The sequence below is a fragment of the Giraffa tippelskirchi genome, chromosome 5 (assembly GCF_054371585.1).
Source record: "Giraffa tippelskirchi isolate mGirTip1 chromosome 5, T2T-mGirTip1v1.2.pri, whole genome shotgun sequence".
NCBI classification, from domain to species: Eukaryota; Metazoa; Chordata; class Mammalia; order Artiodactyla; family Giraffidae; genus Giraffa; species Giraffa tippelskirchi.
The window spans coordinates 105,247,232-105,272,951 of record NC_137279.1 but is presented as its reverse complement, the minus strand read 5'-3'; the positions used below and the strand labels follow the sequence as shown (position 1 = coordinate 105,272,951).

Genomic DNA, 25,720 nt, shown 5'->3' with positions numbered 1-25,720 from the left:
TAAATACATGAAAAATACATATTTGACCCACTCATAAATGAAATGAAATTAATAATCAAATACCATGTTTCACTATCAGTTACTTAAGATTTAAAAAGTTCACATTCTGGTGTTAATAAGAACGTATGGATCTAGTCACTTATAAACACTGGAAGTGACAGTGTACGTTGTTTGTTGTGGGTAGGGAAATCTTTTACAAAGAACATGTTGAAATATTAAGAGCACATTATTTTTGCCTCAGTAATCCTACTTCTAGACATTATCCTACAGGTATACTTCCACAAGTGAGAAAGATGGACGAAAAAGGTTGTTTCTTATTTCTGTGTTTTTTATATTCTTTGCTCTTTTACTGAATGATTAAGATTGAGTTCTGCATGTACCTTTTTAATCACATCTCCTACTACACCACTTTCCCCCTGCATTTATTTGATCCATACCTGCCTACTGTATGTTTTCTCTTCTATACTATTTAATTCGTTTTGCTATATCTGCATACTGTGTTTATGTTTTAGAGATATCTGTATTAAAAACAATTAACATTAACCTTGATTTCTTAGGAGCTACACAAGCAGAGGAAATATATGTTTATCTGACTAATTTTAATGTGACAGGTGCTATGCTGTTCATTCTGTACATTTCAACAAACATTTGTTGAGTGTGTGTGTCTTTACTCTTGCTTTCACTTGTGCATGACATTTATCATTTCTTTTTTATATCCTTTACAAAATCCTATTACTTTTTCAAGGTCAAGCTCAAATATCACTGTCTCTGGGAGTCCTCTCCAAAACTAAGACAAGATTAGGCCATCTTTAGATATACTAACAGTGCTTCCTTTGTTTTGATAGTCTGCAAATATTAATATCATCACTGCTTCATGTTTGGGATAGAGTATACATACACTCACCAGATGTTTGTTGAACTGTACAGAATAAAGAGCATAGCACTTGTCACATTAAAATTAGTCAGTTAAACATCTGTTTCCTTTGTCTCATGTAGCTCCTCAGTAATCAAGGCTAATATGATTGTTTTTAGTACAGATATTTTTAAAATATAAAAATAGTCTGTTGTTGTTGTGCAGTCACCAAGTCATGTCTGACTCTTTGTGAGCCCATGGACTGAAGCACACCAGGCTTCCCTGTCCTTAACCATCTCCTGGAGTCTGCTCAAACTCATGTCCATTGATCGGTGATGCCATCCAACCATCTTATCCTCTGTTGCCCCCTTCTCTTCCTACCCTCAGTCTTTCCCAGCATCAGGGTCTTTTCCAGTGAGTTGACTCTTCACATCAGCTGGCCAAAGTATATTGGAGCTTCAGCTTTAGCATCAATCCTTTCAATGAATATTCAGGGTTGATTTCTTTTAGGATTGACTGGTTTGATCTCCTTATTGTCCAAGGGATTCTCAAGAGTCTTCTCCAGGACCAAGGTCGAAAGCATCACTTATTTGGTGTTCAGGCTTCTTTAGGGTCCTTCTCTCACATCTGTACATGACTACTGGAAAAACCATAGCTTTGAGTTGACAGACCTTTGTCAACAAAATGATGTCTTTGCTTTTTAATATGCTATCTAGGTTTATCATAGCTTTTCTTCCAAGGAGCAAGTGTCTTAATTTCATGGCTACAGTCACTGTCCGCAGTGATTTTGGAGCCCAAGAAAATAAAGTCTTTCACTGTTTCCACATTTTCCCCATCTATTTGCTATGAAGTGATGGGACCAGATGTCATGATCTTAGTTTTTTGAATGTTGATATTTTTAAAGTATAAAGATAGTCTGTGGATATAGCAAAATGAATCAAGTAGTATGGAGCAGAAAAAATAAAAAATAAAAGTTTTTCTGTATGCCACATCTAGTTTCACTTCCCAAAGATAATTATAGTTGACCCTAGAATAACTTAGGTTCAGCTGTGCAGATCCACTTATATATAGATTATTTTTAATAAATATATTGGAAAGTTTTTTGGAGTTTTGTGGCAATTTGAAAAAACTTGCAAATGAACCATGTGACCTAGGAATATTGAAAAAATTAAGGAAAATAATCAGGTACATCATGAAGTCATAAAATAATTACATACTAGTCTATTTTATCATAGACTACCATGAAATATATACAGATCTATTATTAAAATTTCTCAAAACTCACACAAACACAGACTATACATGGCACTGTATTTGCAGTCCAATGATTTGAGTATATGCTTAAAAAGAAGAGTGATGCTAATCATCTCCATAGGAACAGTTCATCTCTCTAGTAAATTGTGTTATCAAGGAAAAAGTGATCTCTTGCAGTTTTTAAATATTTTTCATCATGTTTAGTGCAATATTGTGAACTGTAAATAACACCATGGTACCCCTACAGTGCCACTAGTGATGCTGAACATGTTCCTAAGAAGTAAAGTCATTGACATTGCAAGAAAAAATTGAATTGCTTGACATTTACTATAGATTGAGGTCTGCAGCTAGGGTTTCTCACTGCATGATAAATGAATCCGTGTAAGGATGATTGTGGGAAAGAAAATGAAATTCATGGATTCATTGCTGCAGCTACATCAGTAGACACAAAAACCTTGCACTTTTTGCAAAATACCCTTTATCTTGTCTTGAAAATGCAGCTTTTTATGTGGGTGCAGGATTGCTCTAAGGCATTCCTATAGACTATTATAATTTGAGAAAAAAAAATCATTATAAGACAAATCAAAAGGAAGGTGAAGGATCTGAAGCTGGAGGATTTAATGCCAATAAAGGATGGTTTGCTAAATTTTACAAAGAGATTTGGCTTTAAAAAATGTCAAGATAACACAACAAGAGAAGCAGCTTCTGCCGACCAAGAGGCAGCAGATGAGTTCCCAGACACCACTGAGAAAATCGTTTAGGAGAAAGAATATCTGGCTAAACAGGTTTTTAATACAGACAAAAGAGCCCTATTCTAGGGGGGAAAAATGCCACAGAGGTCATTTATTAGTAAAGAAGAGAGATAAGCACCAGGATTTAAGGCAGGAAGAGATAGCTCTACTGTTAACTGCTAACTCTGCTATTTCATGCAAATGCAGTTGGGTTGATCAGAACTGCCTTTATGTACAAAGCTGCTAATAACCCTTGAGCCTTGAAGGAAAAAGAAAAACACCATCTTTTGGTTGCACAATAAGAAGGCCTGGAGGAGAACCCTTTTCTGAATTTGTTCCATCCTTGCTTTGTCCCTGAAGTCAGAAAGTACCTTGCCAGTAAGAGACTGCTTTTTAGAATTCTTTCATTATTGGTCAATGACCCTGGCCACCTAGAACTCCAGAGTTTACCACCAGAGACATCAAAGTGGTCTACTTGCCTCCGAACACAAGATCTCTAAGTCAGCCTCTAGATCAGGGGGTCATACAGATGTTTTAGGCTCATTACACAGGGTACTTACATAAAAGACTTAATACTGTGGACGAGAACCCCAATAGAGACATCATGAATTGAAGATGCGTTATTGTTAAAGGGAGAAGGCAATGGCATCCCACTCCAGTACTCTTGCCTGGAAAATCCCATGGACAGAGGAGCCTGGTAGGCTGCAGTCCATGGGGTCGCGAAGAGTCGGACACGACTGAGTGACTTCACTTTCACTTTTCCCTTTCATGCACTGGAGAAGGAAATGGCAACCCACTCCAGTGTTCTTGCCTGGAGAATCCCAGGGACGACGGAGCCTGGTGGGCTGCCGTCTATGGGGTCACTCAGAGTCAGACACGACTGAAGCGACTTAGCAACAACAGCAACAACATTGTTAAAGAAAAAGCCATGAAAACCGTCAAGCCCAAAACAGTAAATCCTTGCTGGAGAAAACTGTCCAGATGTTATGCGTGACTTCACAGAATCTACAACAGAGCGAATCAAGGAAATCATGAGAGAAATTGTGGATATGGGGGAAAAAAATAAAGAAGGAGGTGAAGTGTTTCAAGATATGGATCTTGCAGAAATTCAAGAGCTATTAGACACCACACCAACAGAATTAACAGACGATGAGCCCTTCCAAACCAGTGGCAGATGATGTGGAAGAAGCAATTCCAGAAACAAATTGACCTTAGACTACCCAGTAGGAGGGTTCTGATTATTTAATACAGCTTTTGAATTCTTTTATGACATGGACCTTCTATGATATGAGTAATTGGTACCACATAGAAACATTTTTAGAGAAATGCAAAAGCAAAAAAGTCAGAATTTATGCTGTATTTCCATAAAGCTATACTGAGTACCTGCCTCCCTTTCCACCTCTGAGACATCAAGACCAGCCTCTCCTCTTCCTCTTCATCCTCAGCCTGCTCGATGTGAGGATGATGAGGATGGAGACCTCTACGATGGTCCACTCCCACTTAATGAGTAGATCATCAGGCCGTATAGTTACCAAACTTACCTGTTGTGCCTGTGCTTGTCTCCGTGTGAAAATCTAATAACTATATAGCAAGAACTGTATGGAATGAGCTGTTCTTATGTCATCGTCATCGTCATTTAAGTATTCTTTGTGTGGAACATTGTGTGCAAGACTTGTACTGCATTCCCACCAACAGTTCACAAGGGTTTCTTTTTTCTCCCCATCTTCACCAGCACTTGTTATTTCTTGCCTTTTTGGTGACAGTCATTGAAACAGGTGTGAGGTGATATCTCATTATGGTTTTGATTTGCATTTTCCTAATGATTAATAATGTTGAGCATCTTTGCATATATAGCTATTGGCCATTTCTGTGTATTTTGTGGAAAATGTCTATTCAATTCCTCTGCCTGTTTTTAATTGGGTTATTTAGTTTTTACCTATTGAGGTGTATTCTTTATATATTTTGGATGTTAACTCCTGCCAGATACATGACTTGCAATTATCTTCTCCCATTCTGTAGGTTGCCTTTTCATTTTTTGGATTCTTTTGCACTGCAGAAGCTTTTTTGTTTGATATAGTTAGACTTATTTTTGCCTTTGTTGCTTGTGCTTTTGGTGTCATATCCAAAAAAATCATTGCCAAAACCGCTGTCAAGAAGCTGTTTCTCTGTTTTCTTCTAGGTGTCTTATAATTTCAAATCTTACGTAGTAGTTTTTAATTGTATCACTTCATTATTTCTAACCGTATTTTTTAAAGCATTCCTGATTTCCTATGTAAAATTTCAAATTGTCCCCTTATTCTCTCATTTTCTCTTACTTTAATTTTCACCATAGCATCTATATTCTAACATAGTATATAATTTCTCTAGGGATATAAAAATATATGCCTTAGAATATGAACCAACAAGGACAGTGTTTTTGTGTACTTTAGTTATTGTTGTATCCCCAGCATCAATGGTGAAGTCACATATACTTGTTTCAGTATTAAATATTTGTGGGATAAAGGATTGGAATCATTTGATTCCAAGAGAGCGAGAGCGGAAAAACAGCAATTTTATAAGATCTTGCCAAAATGGGAGTGGGAAGAAGAGAATAATAGACCTATTTTATTTCCTGCTTGAGGCTCAGGGCGTGAATTCAGTTAGTGCTAGAATATAGCTAATAATGAGTCAAGAAATTGATAAAGCAAGAAGAAGAAGGCAAGATGTGAAAAGTGAGGGCAAGAAAGTTGATCTGTTTTCAGTAGAGAGTCACAGATTCAGATGCCAACATGAAGGAGAAAAGCAAAAACAGTACAAACTAAGTGGTGTTAGAAGTTACAAAAATTAGTAAACTTGGGCAGTGGTTCTTAAACTTGAGCATGCATCAGAGTCACTTGGAAAGCTTCTTAAAACACAGATCCTGGGCTCCCTCGCCAAAGTTACTGATTAGTAGGTTGGAGTGGAGTCGGAGAATCTGCATTTGTAACAAGTTACCAGGTGACGCTGATTCTGCTGTCTGGAGGATCACACTTCGGGAACCACTGACATCTGTGACTCAGGAAACCACTTAATGGAAGCAATTAGGGATCAAGGAATTACCTATCCTGACAAGGAATAGCTAGTATACCATGAGGTCAGGTGGGCAAATTATTGCTCAAGTGTTAAATTTATTTAGTCTAGTCTCCTGAAGTGGTATACTGAAGGACCACAGCCATGGTCTCCACAATTTTTAGTCCCTCTTAGAGAGGACTTAACCTGGGGCTTCCCAGGTGGTGCTAGTGGTAAATAACCCACTTGCCAGGGCAGGAGACATAAAAGATGCAGGTTTGATCCCTGGGTTGGGAAGATTGCCTGGAGAAGGAAATAACAACCCACTCCAGTATCCCTGCCTGGAGAATCCCATGGGCAGAGAAGCGTGGCAGGCTACAGTCCATAGGGTCGCAAAGGGTTGGACATGACTGAAGCGACTGAGCATGCAGGACTTACCGCAACATCAGTGCAATCTAAATGTTAGACACTAGGGGACACACACGCACACACAGAATGGACTTTACTCGCACTGTTTAATATGAGTATTTTTTCATTTTCCAAACCGTATTTTGAAATGTCCTTGCCAGTTTTCTTTTCCTGCAGTAGAGGGAGCTACAACTCAAATTGTACTTATGTAGCAATAACACATAATAAGATTATTTTTCTTTTCCATCAATCTTTTTTCTTAACTTTAAAAATTGGCTTTATTAAAGTATTCTAAGTGTACAGTTCATTGTATTTTGGCAAGTATATAAGCCTGAGTAACTACAACCACAGGTGATATGAAACATTTCTATCCTCATCTTCGAGTGAGTCCCTGAACACATAGCTGCTTTGTGTCACTGTAGGTTGCTTATTCTGGAATTTCATATAATTGCAATCATACATTATGCACTTATTTTTGTTTGACATTCTTTTTAGCATAATATTTTTTTTAGATCAACTGGTGGTGTTGCATGTATCAGTTTATTCCTTTCTCTCGATAAGTATTCTGTTATATGACTGGCTAACCACATTTTATTTATTCATTCACTTATTGGTGGTCCATTAATCATATCCTTTTGAAAGGAATCTAGAAAAAAAGGAATTATGTTTGATTACATATAAGTGTTTTAATCTTAGTTTTCCTTTGCAAGCAATTTTTTTTGATTGATTAAATTGTTTAATTAATTTATTTTTGGTTGCGCTGGGTCTTTGTTGCTCCATGTGGGCTTTCTCTAGTTGTGGTGCACAGGCGTCTCATTGCAGTGGCTTCTCTTGTTGCAGAGCATAGGCTTTAGGCACACGGGCTTCAGTAGTTAGGCCATGTGGGCTCTAGCCACATTCCAGCTTCAGTAGTTGCAGCACGAAGGCTCAGTAGTTGTAACTCTCACGCCCTAGATCACAGAGGCTCCCGTAGTTCTGGTGCGGAGGCTCAGTAGTTGCATGAGCGTTAGTTGCTCCATGACATGTGTAATCTTCCCAGACCAGGAGTTAAACCCATACCCCCTGCACGGGCAGACAGATTCCTATCCACTGTACCATCAGGAAGTCCTGCAAGCAGTTTTACTGAGTATGTTTTTCTTGATACTTAGCTAAGTTGAATAATTAGATGCTTTTTCTAGAAGACTATTTTAGTAACACATGAATAGAGTAATAGATTTGAGATAAGGAGATTACCAGAATGTTAATTGTGATATCTAGAAAGGGAATGTATATGGTTTTCACTGTAAAATTCTTTCCAAATTTCTGAAGGTTTGAAAGTTTTATAATATTGAGGTGGGGGGGGGGAGATAGTAAATTGTTATCCAGAAGCCAGATATTGTTGCTGATATTGTTATCATTTCCTGTAGTAGTTTCAGTTAATTCTTTTTATAGCTACTGTTATCTTCCTTTGCCTGTAAAGTTATTCTCCATATACATAAATGAATGTATAGTTAGCCAGCTATCAGACTACTAAAAGTGTCTTTGAAGTAGGTTCAAAGACAGTTTTGATAGTGGTTTTGTCAACAAAGCATCAAGAGTAGTATTAAAGTTTGTTATCAGAAGTGTCTTAGTAATTTATTTGTGAGAGAGGAAGAATCAATGAGATAGATTATTGGGGTGAGGATTCTTACACAGGAAAAATAGTTCAAGAGGGAAGACTGAAAAAACAAAGCCACTATTCTCTTCCATTTATCCTTTATAAACTTATCTTTAACTGTATCTTAAAGTTAGCTTTCTAACATGAGAGAACTATTTTTCCAGCTAGATGAGAAAAGTAGCTTTAAATCTCCTGTTTTCTGCTATTCTCTGCTCACTTAACCCTTGAAAGCTGATTTATAAACTGAGTCAAGTCAAAAAGTATTTATTAAGTAGCCGCTCTCCTCTCAGAATTGTGCTATTTGAGGATTAAATATATGAAACATACACTATACTCATGAGCTTACAGTCTAGTTAAGAAATCTCTTCTGGTCATGGGCAAACTCAGTAAAAGTATAAAATGTGTGTGTGTGGACGTGCGCGTATAGTGCTCAAGAGAATGTAAATGTTTTGGAAATTCAGAGAATGGAACTTTGGTGTGAGCTGGAGTAGTCATGACAAAAGATTGAAATGATGGTAAGTAATAAATAAGGTATTAATAAGTGAGGTAAAGCAGAAAGTCATTTCATGGATCCAGCTTGAGAAAATAAATGCTACCTTTCTTTAAAAATACAGGAAGAATACTAGCCCGACTAAAGAATATTCACTAGAAGTAATGGGAGTTAGGATTCTAGAATCAAAATTAGGGAGGCAAGAATATGGATGAATGCTGAGGACAATATGTAAAGTGAAATAAACCAGTCACAAAAAGACAAATACTGTTATGATTCCACTTACCTGAAATATCCGTAATAAGATTCATAGAAAAAGAAAGTAGAAGATGGCACTTCCTCCAGGAACTGGAGGAGGAGGAAAAGAGAAGATGTTGTTTAAAGGGTATAGAGTTTCAGTTTTGCAAGATGAAAAAGTTTTGGAGCTCTGTTTCACAATAATGTGATCATACATAACACTACTGAATTTAAAAATGGTTAAGATGGTAAATTTTATGTTATGTGCTTTTACCCTGATGAAAACTTAGAGAATCAATGGCATGCTGCCAAGGGAACTTTAAAAAAAAAAAAATTGCCAAAGCATCTGTACTTTTAACTGCATTCCCTATGGCTTACCCTGGTATGTAATGAGAGGAAAACAGATAATGACAGAGAGAGCCCAAAGGGAGAAAGGTAACTTGTTATTTTAAATGATTGCAATTATCCAAAGAAATTACATGCCAAGGTACTACTACAAACATGATTTTGTAATCAGTATTAATGTTCTTTCTGGAATGATGGAGAGAAGCACAACAGATATATAATTTTAAAGAAGGGAAAAGTTGGATTGAGAAAAATGAAGATAGATGAACTTAATGTCCATTTTCACAAAATTCTAGAAGGTCATGGTATGAAGTCTTTAGAGAAGAATCAGTGATCATGAAGAGCCAGAAAGTGTTCCTAACAACAAGTTCTTGCTGGATAAACTCTAATGATCTTTTTTAATTGGGTTAATAACAGAGAGTAAGGGATTCCATGAGCATAATTGCATGGTATTCAGCAAATCATTTAACAAAGTATTTTAAAATGGAAGAGTAGGACTTCTGCTTCCTCCAAGGTGAGATAACAAGGGTCATATTTGCCCTTCCCCTTGAAACAAGCAGATAAACTATGTATGAAACAGTGGTTTTCAAAACACTAGACAAAAGGCAATGAAGGACTGAGATCTCTGAGAGATGGGACAAAAACCAGGTTAGCCCAGTGTTTGTCCCAGCTTGCTGTCTAATGGTGGTATTTCCAGTTTACTGCACAGGAAGGGGGACTTCTGAGGCAGAGTGCAGCAGACTCCTTGAGGAGATGGAGCTGTGATTCCAAGGAAACTATAATAGCTAGTGTTCACAGGAAAAACCAGAGAGGAAAGAGCTGTACAGAGATCCCAAGAGTCTGTAGATCAGTCCTGGGTGTTCATTGGAAGGACTGATGTTGAAGCTGAAACTCCAATCCTTTGGCCACCTGATGTGAAGAGCTGACTCATTTGAAAAGACCCTGATGCTGGGAAAGATTGAGGGCAGGAGGAGAAGGGGATGACAGAGGATAGGATGGTTGGATGGCATCACCGACTCAATGGACATGGGTTTGGGTGGACTCCAGGAGTTGGTGATGGACAGGGACGCCTGGCGTGCTGTGGTTCACGGGGTCACAAAGAGTCAGACACGACTGAGCGACTAAACTGACTGAACTGAACTGAAGTGTTCAGCAGGATGAAGAAACTACCTGAATTGAGGGAGAGAGTCATCTATGAGGGATTAAAGGGAAGAGTTTGTGGTGATCACACAGGACCAGGAATAGTGTCTGGTTTCAGTAGCCTGACTGGAAAAGCTCCTGATTTATGGGACACCAAATCGATTACTCAAGAAAGTCCTGCCTCAGTTGTTGTTGTCCAGTCACCAAGCCTTGTCTGACTCTTTGTGACCCATGAACTACAGCATGCCAGGCTTCCCTGTCCTTCACTATTTCCCGAAGTTTGCTCAAGCTCATGTCCATTGAGTCAGTGATGCCATCCAACCATCTCATCTTCTGTCACCCTCTTCTCCTCTTGCCCTCAATCTTTCCCAGCATCAGGGTCTTTTCCAGTGAGTCACCTCTTCCCATCAGGTGGCCAAAGTATTGGAGCTTCAGCTTCAGCATCAATCCTTCCAGCATCAGTATTCAGGGTTGATTTCCTTTAGGATTGACTGGTTTGATCTCCTTGCTGTCCAAGGAACTCTCAAGAGTCTTCTCCAGCACCATAGTTCAAAAGCATTAATTCTTTGGCTCTCAGCCTTCTTTATGGTCCAACTCTCACATCCATACATACATGACTACTGGAAAAACCAAAAATCCATATTTGACTATATGGACTTTTGTTGGCAAAGTGATGTCTCTGCTTTTTAATACACTGTCTAGGTTTGTCATAGCTATTTTTCCAAGGAGCAAGTGTCTTTTAATTTCATGGCTCCAGTCACTGTCCGCAGTGATTTTGAAGCCCAAGAAAATGAAATCTGACATTTTCCACGTTTTCCTCATCTGTTTGCCATGAAGTGATAGGACCAGATGCCATGATCATAGTTTTTGAATGTTGAGTTTTAAGCCAGCTTTTTCACTCTCTTCTTTCACTTTCATCAAGAGGCTCTTAGTTCCTCTTCACTTTCTGTCATTAAAGTTGTATCATCTGCATATCTAAGATTGTTGATATTTCTCCCGACAGTCTTGATTACAGCTTGTGATTCATTCAGCCCAGCATTTCGCATGATGTACTCTACATGTAAGTTAAATAAGCAGGGTGACGGTATACAGCCTTGACGTACTCCTTTACCAGTTTTGAACCAGTCTGTCCATGTCCAGTTCTAAGTGTTGCTTCTTGTCCTGCATACAGGTTTCTCAGGAGGCTGGTAATATGATCTGGTATTCCCATCTCATTAAGAATATTCCACAGTTTGTTGTGATCCACCCAGTCAAAGGCTTTAGCATTGTGAAGCAGAAGTAGATGTTTTTTTGGAATTCCCTTGCTTTCTCTATGATCCTGTGTATGTTGGCAATTGATCTCTGGTTCTTCTGCCTTTTCTAAATCCAGCTTGTGCCTCAGTAGAGGGGAATAATCTACAGCTTTGGATCTACATAACAAATCATAAAAACAAGATCTGAAAGGATCAAACTGTTTCCAAGTAACTTAATGATATTCCTGAACAAAACTTAAGATTTATAGTAACAGAAAACTATCTAGAAACAAACATGGAGGTTGTCAATTGAAATTAACTTGGAACTCATAGACATGTTAGAATTAGCAGATGATATCAAAACAGTTATTATAACTGTATTCTGTGTATTCCAAACATTAAGTATAGATGTGGAAGATGTTAAAACCCAAATCAAACTTCCAAAAATGAAAACTACAATGTCTGGATTGGAAAATAAATACACCAAATAGGATTAATAGCACATTAGACATTGAAGGAAAAAAAAGTTAGTGAACTTGAAAACATAGGAATAGAAATCAAAATGAAACAAGAACAACAACAAAAGAAAGAATCTTACAGAAATGAAAAGAGCATTGTGAGCTGTGTAACAACTGCACATAGTTTAAAATACGTGAAAGTTGAGTCTCTGAAGAAGAGGACAGCGGTATGGATGAAAAACTGATCCCAATCTTTTCAAACTTGTTGCACATACTATATTCACAGACTAAACTTCAAGGAAAAGGAACATAAAAAATGCTTCACCCAAGGCACATTGTAATCACATTGCTTAAAAATAGTGATAAAGAAAGAAATCTTAAAAGCAACCAGAGGGAAAAGACAAATTAGGCAAAAATGAGCAAATATAACAATGACAGAGTCCTCATTGGAAGCAAGACTAATGTCCCTCATGAACTTAGTTAACTATAAAATAGCTGATCAAGATTTTAGCAAATCAAGTCTAACAACATATTAAATAGTTAATACATCATGACCCAAGTGGGTTTATTCCAAGTATGGAGGCTTGATTTAACATCTGAAAATCAGTCAGTGAACTGTAAAACAAAAACTATATGCTTTCCTCAATAGACAGAAAAATCACTTGACAAAATCCAGTATCCATTCCTGATAAAACTCTTAGCAAACAAAAAATAGAAAGGAACTTTCTTAACTTGATAAATGGCACGTAGGAAGAATGTATAGTTAGCATCATACTGAAGAACTAAGATCCTCCTAAGATTAGGAACAAGACAAGGATGTCTGTTCTCTTCACTGCTATTTAGCTTTGTAATGGAGGTTGTGTCTACAGCCAGACAAAAGAAAAGACTTTTTTTGTAGAGGATGATTGTCATCTTTGAAAATCTTATGGAGTTTCTCAAAATGTTACTAGAACTAGTAAGTTAATTTAGCAGGGTTGTGGACAGAAGATTAATATATTAAAATCAATTATATATACTAGCAGTGAGCAATTGAGAAATTGAAAAAATTGCCCCTTATAATAGCATATGAAATGATATGAAATTTTAGGGATAAATCTTGCCAAAACACATTAAAGACCTGTACACTGAAAACTAAAAATCATTGCTGAGAGAAATTAAAGATCTAAATAAATGGAGAGATTCACTTTATGGTTCTGAGAATTCAGTATTGTCAATTCTCCCTCAATTATTCTGTAGTTACATAATCCCAATCAAAATTCCTGGAAGTTCTTTTGGGTAGAAAATAATAAGCTGTTTCTAAATTTCATATGGAAATACAAAGAACTTAGAATAACCAAAACAAGTTTCAAAAAAAGCAAAGTTAAAAGCCTAATACTGCCTGATTTCAAGACTTACTATAAAGCTATCATAATCAGAACAGTGTGGTATTGGTGTAATAGACAATAATAATTGATGGGCAAATATTTGAAACAGAGGATCTAGGAAGTGGTAGGAAGACATATTTTTGACAAAGGTACAAAGGCAGTGTAATGAGAAATGGGTAGTTTCTTGACAGCACCATTTGCTATACATAGTTTATTCTGAATTCATAAGGTAACTGGTGAGGCCATGTGTGTTAATTCTCTTTATCCAAAAGAAAAATAATACTTCTATATTTATGACAAGGGGTTAATTAGAGCTTAGAGAAAGTCACCTAAGCTAACCTCACAGTAACAGAGAGATTGGGGTGCTATCTTCCTTGATGCTTTTATTTCAGAGGCATGGCTCCCAGGCCTTTTAAGAAAAACATTCCTGGATTGTAACACTGGCAAGAGGTTTATGAAGCTTTAAAAAAAGATTTACATACGTATCAAAGGGATAGTTAGACGTTTTCTCAAGGCAGTGACCTAAGAAAAGGGAAAAAGGGAGAAGGCCTTTTGGCACCAGGAAAAAAATTAATATTTTTTCATTAATCTTTAACCAAGATTACCATCTACCTCTGGGCTTTTTGTTATACAAAATAATCCCAACTGTTTATGTAGCTTCAGTGTCCTCTGACCTATAGGAAAGTCACCCTAAATTATTTGACCCCTAAAGGAGAGGAAGATGAATTTTTCCCAGCCCCTTTGTGTCTTAAGATCACAAATGTTCCACTTCCAGTTTATCTTTGAAAAAATGGATTTGAATCCACAATACTGCCATGTTTGTTTCAATGTTTTTTCCTTCCCCACCCACCCTTTCCCACCAGGAAACAACTTTAAGATTTAAGAAAGGCAGAGAGGGGCAGATCTTTTGGAGAGGTTAATAATTGTATATTTTAATGTATCATCTTTTAGAATGTAATTTCCACTGCATGTCTTCAATTTATCCATCCTAACACATTAAATAAACATTTAAGAGTATAAATTAAATGAAAGATTTAAGTAAATTATTTTTCAAACAGTCTGAGGTTTTCTTGTGAGTTAGTTGTAGTCCCTGATGCAAGCCTTTAGGGTTGTAGCATCTATCCATAATACCCTGAACACTGCCCCTGGTAGTTGTGGAAAAGAAGAAACAAGTCAGCAAGGCTCATTTGATAAATGTAAAGAATTAAGTAAAGAATACATTAGCTTGGTAGTTGGTTCTTTTTTAGCCTTAGCATTTCTCCATAGACACTTAAATGTTTCTTCTCAGATTTGGTTGACTGTTCTTTCCTGTTTGACTGTAAAACTTTCCTATTTGGTGAATACGACCAACACTTAGTTGAGATTACTTCTGGTACCATCACCTCCTCTGAATGTCTTGTCTTTATAGATAAAAGAAAGATAAAAGGGACATATGTAAACAGCATTTTAAAATAGTTCTAAAAAGTAAGCAAGACATCCAGTAAAACCGAGGTACTTAATAGCCCCTTTTTATATACTTACAGGCCTTTGGCAATGCCGTCTGTCATCTGTTATCTCCAACTTTGAACTGTAGTCATAAAAAAATTCTTATTAGAGGAGAAGGTATCTAATAGTCTCATAGCTAATTTGAATTAGACTTTTCTCAACTTTCATAGCAAAGATCACACTTCTCCAGTTCTGTATTTAAAATCCAAGTTAAAATCACTGTCAGTAATAATGTACCATGGCCTTGACATGAGTTGTTTAGCTATTTTACTTTAATTTCAAACATTTATTTTGCTATAAATTTTTAAATATATATCTATAGTCTAGCTCCTGCTGTCTAGGGCCTATTTGACTCTCCAAGTAGTTCGTCCAAACCCCTGCTTAAGGTCCAGAGGAATCCTCTGGAGGCTTGGCATGAAAGTTGTATTAATTTCCTAGAGCTGCAGTAACAAATCACCACAAACTTGGTCGCATTACAGAAGTTTATTCTCTCACAGCTCTGCAGGCCAGAAGTCTGAAATAATTTTCCTCTGAAGGTGTTCCTTGGATGGTGGGAGCTTAACTTGAATCTTTGCTTCTGCCTTCACATGATTTTCATGTCTCTGGGTCCAGATCACTCGCTCTCCTTTCTCATGTAAAGATAGAAGCCATTGGTTTTAGGGCCCACCCTAAATCAAGGATGGTTTCCTCTTGAGATCCTTGACTGATTATATACCAGAGACCCTATTTCCAAATAAAGTGACATTCTGAGGCACCAGATGGACATGAGTTTGGGAATAGGGAGGCTACTCAACACACTACAGTTTTATTAAGATTGTTCATGCTTGTTTAAAAATAAAATACCACTTTTTGTTATCTAAAGCTTTCACATAACTTGTGTATTTACATAAGGTACTTCTATAGCACTTCCCAATGTAAAGAAATCATTTTACAAGAAACTGCATTTTCTCTCTATTCCTTCACCTGCTCCTCTCCCAAGAAGTGTTGCAATTAGAATGAGCCTGCTACAGTAGCCCACATTTAGCCAAAAGACATGGAACTGCACAGAACATAGCTCTCCTGGACATGTTTGTGCCCAGAACACAGAGAGCTTGTGCTTCTCATCTCCATACAGTAAGCAGACCCAGCAGAGTCTCTTGCTGTGTCCATCGAAGCCTTTTTCTTTTTTTTTTTTTTTTTTTTTTTTTTATAAATTTATTTATTTTACTTGGGGGCTAATTACTTTACAATATTGTAATAGTTTTTGCCATACATTGACAAGAATCAGCCATGGGTTTACATGTGTTCCCCTTCCCGAACCCCCCACCCACCTCCCTCCCCCTCCCATCCCTCTGGATCATCCCACTGCCCCGGCCCCGAGCCCTTGTCACATGCATCGAACATGGAATGGTGCTCTGTTTCACATATGACAATACACATGTCTCAATGCCATTCTCCCAAAACGTCCCACCCTCACCTTCTCCCTCAGAGTCCATAAAATTGTTCCATGCATCTGTGTCTCTCATTCTGTCCCGCATATAGGGTTATCGTTACCATCTTTCAGATTCCATATATATGCATTAGTATACTGTATTGTTGTTTTTCTTTCTGGCTTATTTCACTCTGTATAATGGGCTCCAGTTTCATCCATCTCAGTAGAACCGGTTCAAATGTATTTTTTTTAATGGCTGAGTAATATTCCATTGTGTATATGTACCACAGCTTCCTTATCCATTCATCTGCTGATGGACATCTAGGTTGCTTCCATGTCCTGGCTATTGTAAACAGTGCTGCGATGAACATTGGGGTACACGCGTCTCTTTCAATTCTGGTTTCCTCGGTGTATATGCCCAGCAGTGGGATTGCTGGGTCATATGGCAGTTCTATTCCCAGTTTTTTAAGGAATCTCCACACTGTTCTCCATAGTGGCTGTACTAGTTTGCATTCCCACCAACAGTGTAAGAGGGTTCCCTTTTCTCCACACCCTCTCCAGCATTTATTGCTTGTAGACTTTTGGATAGCAGCCATTCTGACTGGTGTGAAATGATACCTCATTGTGGTTTTGATTTGCATTTCTCTAATAATGAGTGATGTTGAGCATCTTTTCATGTGTTTGTTAGCCATCTGTATGTCTTCTTTGGAGAAATGTCTGTTTAGTTCTTTGGCCCATTTTTTGATTGGGTCATTTATAATGAAAGAGAATAATCTACAACCCAGATTACTGTACCCAGCAAGGATCTCATTCAGATATGAAGGAGAATTCAAAAGCTTTACAGACAAGCAAGAGCTGAGGGAATTCAGCACCACCAAACCAGCTCTCCAGCAAATGCTAAAGGATCTTCTCTAAACAGGAAACACAGAAAGGATGTTTCAACACGAACTCAAAACAACAAAGTAAATGGCAACGGGATCATACTTATCAATAATTACCTTAAATGTAAATGGGTTGAATGCCCCAACCAAAAGGCAAAGGGTTGCTGAATGGATACAAAAACAAGACCCCTATATATGCTGTCTACAAGAGACCCACCTCAAAACTAGGGACACACACAGGCTGAAAGTGAAAGGATGGAAAAACATATTCCATGCAAACGGAGACCAAAAGAAAGCAGGAGTCGCAATACTCATTTCAGATAAAATAGACTTTAAAATAAAGGATGTGAAAAGGGACAAAGAAGGACACTACATAAAGATCAAAGGATCAATTCAAGAAGAAGACGTAACAATCATAAATATATATGCACCCAACATAGGAGCACCACAATATATAAGGCAAATACTAACAAGTATGAAAGGGGAAATTAACAATAACACAATAATAGTGGGAGACTTTAATACTCCACTCACGCATATGGATAGATCAACTAAACAGAAAATTAACAAGGAAACACAAACTTTAAATGATACAATAGACAAATTAGATTTAATTGATATTTACAGGAGTTTCCACCCCAAAACAATCAATTTGACGAAGCCTTTTTCAATTACAGCTTCTCTGCCTGTTACCTGGTGAATAAGTCAGCCAAGCAGATCTCAAGATCTGGGATCAAAGAGTGAAACTAGAGGCTCTGTTACTCTCCATTCCAGCTTTACTAGTTATACAGTTGATAAGCAGCCTCCATTTACCTCAGTGCTATATGGTTTTACTCTGTCATCCAGAACTATAACAGTAAAATGAAAAGATGTTAATGTGCCTATTTTTAAAATAAAGGAAATTTAGCTAAAATACTGTGAAGGAATTCTTCACCAAAGCCTTAAGTAAAACCCAGCTACTTACTGCTAAGATCAAGAGTTTTAACCCAGATTGCTAACTCTGCATAGTTGTTTTATGCTCACTTTGATAATCCCCTAATAGAATTCATATTGGAATTTGCCCAGTTATATAATGTGATATACATATGATATTTTTACCTATCATGGTAAGAATTGTTGTGTAAACTGTTTTAAATTTCTAAGTTACCCCTGTGCCCTGCAGTGTTCATGGAGAGGTGTAAATATATATGTCTTCATATAAACAATGCTATTACCTATTAAGAGAGACTAATAAATGATTAACCCTCCTGTAAATCCATAATGCTTCTAGAACTTTTTTTGAACAGTTTGCAGTATCTGTTCTAAGAACTATAAAAATTAATGTATTAGGAGTATATAAAGTCATTGCTGTGTACAAATAATATGCTTTACTTATTTCCTTTAGTGTTTATTAATAAATGTAGATGCTTGCAATGCAGAAGATCTGGGTTTGATCCCTGGATTGGGAAGATTCCTTGGAGAAGGGAGTGGCAACCCACTCCAATATCCTTGCCTAGGAAATCCCATGGACAAAGGAGTCTGTCAGGCTAGTCCATGAGGTCCCAAAGAGTCGGACAAGACTGAGCGACTAACACACACACACACACATTAATTTGTAGTTATACTGCGATCTCAGTAAGTTGCCAAAACATATGATTGATATTATATCTGAATTTTAAAAGAATGTCTCTAAAAAATAATGGATTGGTTTGTTTTAAGCCATTTTACAGCATTATTGTTTTATGTGCTTCAGACAGGTATGTGGAATTTGCTTTTTAACTGCCTTCTTTCAGAGGTCTAGTTGTTCATCTTACTGGATTTTATTATGCACTTTTCTGAAATACATTGCTTTTGTGTTTTTAATCATTTGAATGACTGAGGTTCATTTTCTGATGTGTTTTTCATCAAAGTTGCTCAAAATAGGTTACTGGTATACTCTCCCATTATAACTGAGATCACCTGATCTTCTTGTTGAATTCTAGTTGAAACTCATTTTTTTTTTTTTTTTTTTTTAAATTTTCAGGTATTTGTATCTGCTGTTCTCCAGTGATGACCTTTTACCTTTAGACCATTGGGTATTTAATACAGAGGCTCACCCCCTGCCTGTGTTACATTTAGCCAACACCACACTTTCAAGAAATCCTGCTGTTCGATGAACGCAGCTCCAGAAAGACCATTCTCACCTGTGTTTTGTTTACATGGACCACTACAGAAATTAGTCTGGAGAGGGGCCTTTTGAAAACCTGGACCTCTTAAGTCAACATGGCAGGGTGAAACATGACTATTCCCTGCAAGACTTTTCAACTTGTAGATATTTCAACTTTGAAATGATTCCATTTTATACCTGACCAAAACATATTCTGGTGTATGTAGGACAGAGACCTCATGTGCTTTGATTCTTAACAAGATGGTCACTTGAGAAATTATGCCTGTTGCTGTTGTTTCCAGAGTCCTGGAATCTGGAGGCTATCCTTCCTAAGAATAAGCCAACAATGTGGAGCACCTGGCAGGAGTTGGAGACGGCCTTTGGAACCAGTTACACATTTGTTTCCTCCCAAAGTGGAGCAGCTCTCAAGTCACAATATTTACACATTGTTTGTCCTCTTTTCCTCTCCATTTTTAATAATGGAATGGATTAAAATAAACAAGAGCAAAAGAACAATGTAACTGCATCAGCCGCAGGAAGACTCGAAAAAGAAACAGAATACCTGTCCCTCTCTGAATTTTCAAGTTCCCATTAGATGCAGACTGGCAGCCATTTCAAATCGCAGTCTAGTCCATTGATATTTCTTGGTTAAATTTGATTTCTCTGGGGACGTGATTCACAAAGAATACTCTTCAAGTCTTTGTCTCCATATGGAATCATTGAAACTACTATTTATCATCACCACTACTTACGAGCCTGGGTTTGGAATTCTGTGCATGTTGTTCAGTCTCGTGTTGGTAGCATGGCAAAAAGTGGGGGAAATGCTACAGTTTGTTGCCTTGAAACCTGTTCTAAGAGAAAGCCTTGGTTTTGTTGGTAGGAGATTATTTTTTCAAACCAGCAAATCTACCAAGTAAATTTCATTCACTTTGACCTTAGTAGACTCCCTCAATTTTCAGCTCTTTGTGTGGCTTGGCAAAATTCACTGCACTGTTATGCAGCTCTGAATTTACCTTGATGAGCCAGATTACTTTCACAATTTATTAAATCAAAAACGAAATGTAGTGAAACTTCCTTAACTGTTTTTGGGATAGGGGATCCTTTATTATCCCATCAGATGAGTGAGCTTTTCATAAACATTTTATGTAAAAAATAAATTCAACTTTTTTTCTCCAAGGATATTTATATAAATCCAAAGAATTAATCAGAGTAGTTTCAAAATGATATTTAGTAATTAAAATGTGGTATAATTTAATGATATTACACTAAATTTGAAATATATCTAAGGGGCTTTCTCTTACCATCAATAGATTTTGCAATATTTCTTTATATTTGTGGGGGAATAACTTCAGGAATTAAAAGATAAATAAGACTTATAAATTTTCTGCCCCTTGAATTTATGTCACAGTGCAAGATGCTTTTCCTTCCTTATACTTAATACAGACAGCTTCCATTGGCAGTAATAGTTGGGAGTAGTATTATTAGTCTAATATTTACTATGAATTTGAAGATTTCATAAAACAATGTGTAGGAAGCCCACTTTAGAGTTCTGAAGGTTTACTGTCTTATTTTGATAGGTTTTTTTATTGTTTTATTAGCATGTGGTAGATTTACATTGGAAAAAGATTTAGTAAATTAATATGATTAAATATTTTTAAGGGTGTTCATCTTATACCACAAATAGTCAAACAGTTCACATAGTTCAGAAGAGGATCCATAAATGATAACCACCTCAAGATTTTCAGTATACATAGAAAGTAAGGATGTAGAGCCAGTTGCATTATTTAAATCTTTAGGAGACTTATATTTTAGTACATATTTTGAAATTGCAATATCTTTTACTAGTTGAAAAACTAAAAATTTTAAATGAAAAGCGTAGATGACTAACTTGAGAAGAGAAAGGGAAAGTGTTTGGTTCTCAAAAAACATTAGCTTTGCTCCTAAAAATAGCACAAGCCCATTTATGAGTCATTTAAAAAAAATGAAAAACTTGACTTGACAAAAGACCCAGAACAGCTTTGTAGATGGCAGTGAACACTTCCTCACTTCATTTAGAAGAATGCAGAGTAAAGGAACCTTCTTGATTCCCCAGGAACTTCTCAAGGAATGAGAAGACAAAACCCCCACACCAAGTGCTCTCTTTGTATTTCTGGAGCTCAAGAGAAGACAGAGAGGTATATGAGCATGGCTAGTTCTAGTACAAGCAAAAACTCTTAAGAGGGACAAAGGAAGAGTCTTCATCATCTCCTTATCTTCCTTGTGATGGTGAGAAGACTAGAGCTTCTGACAATGCTTCCTTTTTCTTTTTTTTCTTCTCTGAATACCAAAGGCAATTACATTTAAGTCAGCTACGAGTTGCCAGTGTCATGTTTTATTTTTTTTAAGGATTTAAAATTTTCTTTTCTCCAATCCTTATCCTATATTGTTCCCATATTCTGCTAATTTCTGAGAGTATTCTTTACTTTTTTTCTGTCCTTTACAGTCCTTTGCATTTTGTAGACCTTATGACTCAGGTTAAACATTCATTAAATTTTTAAGACCTTCTGCAAAGAGCCTAGAAATGCTCCTTTCCAGGTGCCTCCTCAAAAGCAGACACATTACTTTATGCCTTTGGCACAAATGTGCAGAGTAGATAGATCATTTGGTATACAAAAGAAAAAAATAGATGTTGAACACCCTTCTACTTTCTATATTTTTTTTCTTTCTTTTAGAATTTTAGAATCACGTTTTTGGTTCAAACCAGTATTAAGTTGTTAAAACCAAGAGAACGTGGTCCCAAACCAAAAAGAAATCTCAGTGCAGAAAAATAGGTACCCAGTCACAGGATTCTTACTTTCTGGTGGGTTGCAGAGATGTGCTGTCTTATGTCTGACACCAACTTATTCTTATCTTTGAGCAGATATTTATGTGTAAAAGCAAAACCTGGGTATTGAAGGAATATATTCCTGTTGTGAAATATTGACCCTGATTCTCTGTGATGTTCTCTAGGACAACCCAGGGCTTCAGTTGGTAGATTTTAACCAAGCAGTTTGAAATTTTGATCATTAACGTCTCCTCTCCCATTCTCCATTGCCAAAGTCTTTGTCAAAACTTCAAATTTGTTGGTAAAATTTGTTGTGCTTGCCCTTGGAGTTTCTCCTTAGGTGTGGATTCCTTATGAATGAGTGAGTGAGTGAATGAGTTAGTAAACAAGCACAGCATACCTAATGTGTGCCAAGCATTGTGCTCGGCACTTTCAAGTATTAGAACACTTTGTGATTCCAGTGGCATTTACTGTATAAGAGTTGTTCATACCATTTTAAGTGTTTTTCAGTATGATTCATGTTACAAAATCCTTAATTTTATATTTCCTTTAAATTAAAGAAGAAATGGTTTATAATATATTTTAAACAATGTGCTACTATATAATACTAACAGCTATAATTGTAGTTAATAACTAAAGTCTCTTGAAAAATGTCAAAAGAAATACTTGATTTCTGATGCAACTTTGACTAAAATATCTACTTTAGAAATAAAAACATTCTTATTTTGCTATTATCACTTTAATTACATAATTAAAAGTTAAGTTTTATAGAAATGCTGGTTATTTTATATTCAAAAAATTTTGTCACATAATTAAATGGGTAAAATTTGCAGTTAGTTGTAAATTGTTTATGCTCTGCTGTGGTTCCTAGTGATGGTCTCATGCTGTTAAATATAAAAGAAGAATATACTGAAATATTTCTAAGTCCCTAATAACAGTTCCTAGTAATGGTATTTTGAGTTCTTATTTTTCTTTAGGTTTCCTTACGCTCAGATTGGCTAGCTCATATCTTAATCTACTCTTTATGTAGATATATACATAAATACAATGATACACAGAAAGGTTTTTAGTATTGTCTCTGTTAATTAACGAACACCGTTGTTAACTGCTTTTGGCTGCACAAATTCTAAGCAGAATATTTGAGTAACCAAATATGATCTGGAGATATTTTAATGTACTTGGTTCTAGAACATTGATGAAGATGATTTTCTGTTCCTTCAACTCATTCAAGTCATGTTCTCTGTGATCTATGGATCAGCAAGCTTTCCTCCAGAGAGCCAGATGGTAAATATTTCAGGCTTTGTGAGCCATACAGTCTCTGTCTCTACTACTCAGTTCTGCTGTTGAGCCATCAAAGCAAGTATAGACAACATGTAAAGGAAGGGGTGTCGGTGGCTGTTTTCCAATAAAGCTTTATTTTCTGGAACATGGAGGACGAGATTTGGCCCATGGATCATAGTTGTTAACCCTTGATCCCAATTTTAATTTGTGTAAGACCCTATAATCTTTGATTTGCATCTTTTATCTGTGTTTTGAATACATAATTCATTTTTAAAGCAAAAAGAAAAAGTCGTGTATGTACGATCATATGTATTTGTGTAACCTAAAGCTATATATTTGTTGTCTTGAAAATAGCTATACTCTGGAGGCTGTTCAGGTTTCAGTATGGTACAACTATCTTGAAAGAGGCATTTTGTTTATTTGTGGGGTATGCTGTCAACCCTTACCATTTCTTGTCATTTAATGCCACAATTCCAGAGTCTCCATGTAAAAGGAAGGGTCTCTGTGGTATCAAAATTAGTATATTTGCTCTAGGTTCTGCCTGCTCATTGACCTTTGGGCCAGGACTCTGGATGGCTGGAGCTGCAAAAATTCCTCCACTTGAATACTCTTAGGACCCTATGACAAGAATGTGAAATTATATTTCTGACCTTTGTGCTACAGAAGTCAATCTCCTGAAAAAATTTTAAGCAACAGGAAATGGATTATGTGCCTCAGTTGCCTTGTGGCAACCACTATTTCTTTTCTTAGACTGCAGAAAGGTACTGTTGCCCTTGTTACCTCTGCAACAGCCTAAATCTGAGGAATGCAGAGAAAAAGATGTGTCCAAAAGAAGAGTTCCCTTTCTCTTCTTGCACTTGCTCAATCTTTTTCAAGTCAATAGTATTTCAGAATGTCAGTGTGCATCATATTTAAATTAAAGCATCCTCAGCCTTTTAACTGTTTAACAACTAACCCACTTTAAACTTTGAACCCAGCAGAACTCATGAAATTACACGATACCACATTGCTAGTACGTATGTACATTGCAGTGCACCGAGCTTCCTGAGGATAGCTTTTTTCACAAAGAAGTTTACCAAATATTTCACTATATTTGGAAATCCTAGAAGAGGGGAAGCCTGTACTCAGAATGACAGGGGGGACACACACCATAAATGAATTACCTTTCTAGGTCCAGCATACAATACAGGTGGCTTCGGCTCAGCGTGAATCAGTGTGAATGTAAGTGTGAGTACACAGACATGTACACCCACATACATACATGTTAATATGCAGAGGATTTTAAATAATTAAAAATGTGTTACAGCTATTTGAAAGCTACAGACTTCCACTGCAAATTATATACCAGAAAAATCCATAGAGATAAGCTCACTTCTTTCTTGGGAAAAGTTATTTTTTAGAAAATTTAAAAACTAGTTTTTGTTGGATAAAGCATCCCCAGTTTTAATACTGGATTCAGAAGTTGAAATGCCATTTCTCAATCTTACTGGTCTCAAATTCACTGGTATAATTTTTCCCTAAACTAATAAGTGGGGCAAGTATAACCTCCTAAATCGGTACCCACTGGCCACTCCTGAACTGATTTCCAGTTATGTCCTCCATACGTAATTTTTATAAAGTAAAGGTAATATTGTATATTAAAGATTAAATAAAGATGTTCTTTAAGTGAAAAGTCTGTTTATCCTTCTTTTGTACCCACTGATGACAGCACAGTTCAGTCTTCCTATTTCTAGAACAACTTGGACTTTAGTTGGGAGACTGTGGGAACATTCAGAGAGTATTTCTTTTGGTTCAGCTAATCTTAGTATTCCTCAATGTTATAGAAAGATGAAGAGCTTGCCAGATAAAATTTTCATGCCATCTAATTTTAAGAAAACAAACTGTAGGCCTGTGTGTTTTATCTAGTCCAACCTCTGAGACCATCAAGCTTAAAAATTATATAATCACTGGATCTCTTTCTGTTGCCTGACTCTTCTTAATTGGTTCTTGAGCAAAAACAGGCCTATGGGACTTGAGGAATAGAATCAGCTATAATATAGACAGTGGTTTAACCTATCAATACTGTAAAAGCACAGGATATTTATAACTGTACCCCTGAAGCATCAAATAGGGTAGTATAAAGCCAAAATAACCAGTTTACATCCCTGAAGTCGTCTTCTTCCTGCCACAGTGGATTTTAATGATCAAAATTTTAAACTAGGAAATTTGAAGTATAGATATATTAAAATTAAGGGTGGACCTATCTTTTCGGAAGCTTGAGTGACTATTATTTGATAAAATCTAAGCCTCTGTCAGGTATCAGATTTTCATCATTATTTCATTGGGTTACAAAACACTGTCAACGTGTAAATAGCATTCATGTTAAAGAGTATTGGTTCATAGAAAGTACAATGGTGATTGCCAGAGTCTGAGGGGTGGGGAGATGTTGGTCAAATGGTACAAACTTCCATTTGTAAGATAAGTTGAAGGGATGTAATGTATAGCATGATGGCTATAGTTAACAACATGGAAAGTTGTTAACAGCATGGAAACATACTTGAAAGTTGCTAGAAGGTTTAA

General features: G+C 36.6%; 1 protein-coding gene across 2 annotated transcripts in view; it reads left to right on the top strand.

Moving 5' to 3' along the window:
• Nucleotides 1–24,833, top strand: part of MAN1A2 (mannosidase alpha class 1A member 2) — a 144,943-nt gene extending 120,110 nt beyond the window's left edge. Inside the window, exon 13 of one of the 2 annotated variants that reach the window (XM_081492966.1) lies at nt 18,955–24,833. In XM_081492966.1, coding sequence (XP_081349092.1) covers nt 18,955–19,087 — 133 coding nt within the window. In that variant the 3' untranslated portion in view covers nt 19,088–24,833. The remainder of the gene's footprint in view (nt 1–18,954) is intronic. The other variant, XM_081492967.1, reaches the window with a different exon arrangement.
• Nucleotides 24,834–25,720: the final 887 nt, after the last annotated feature.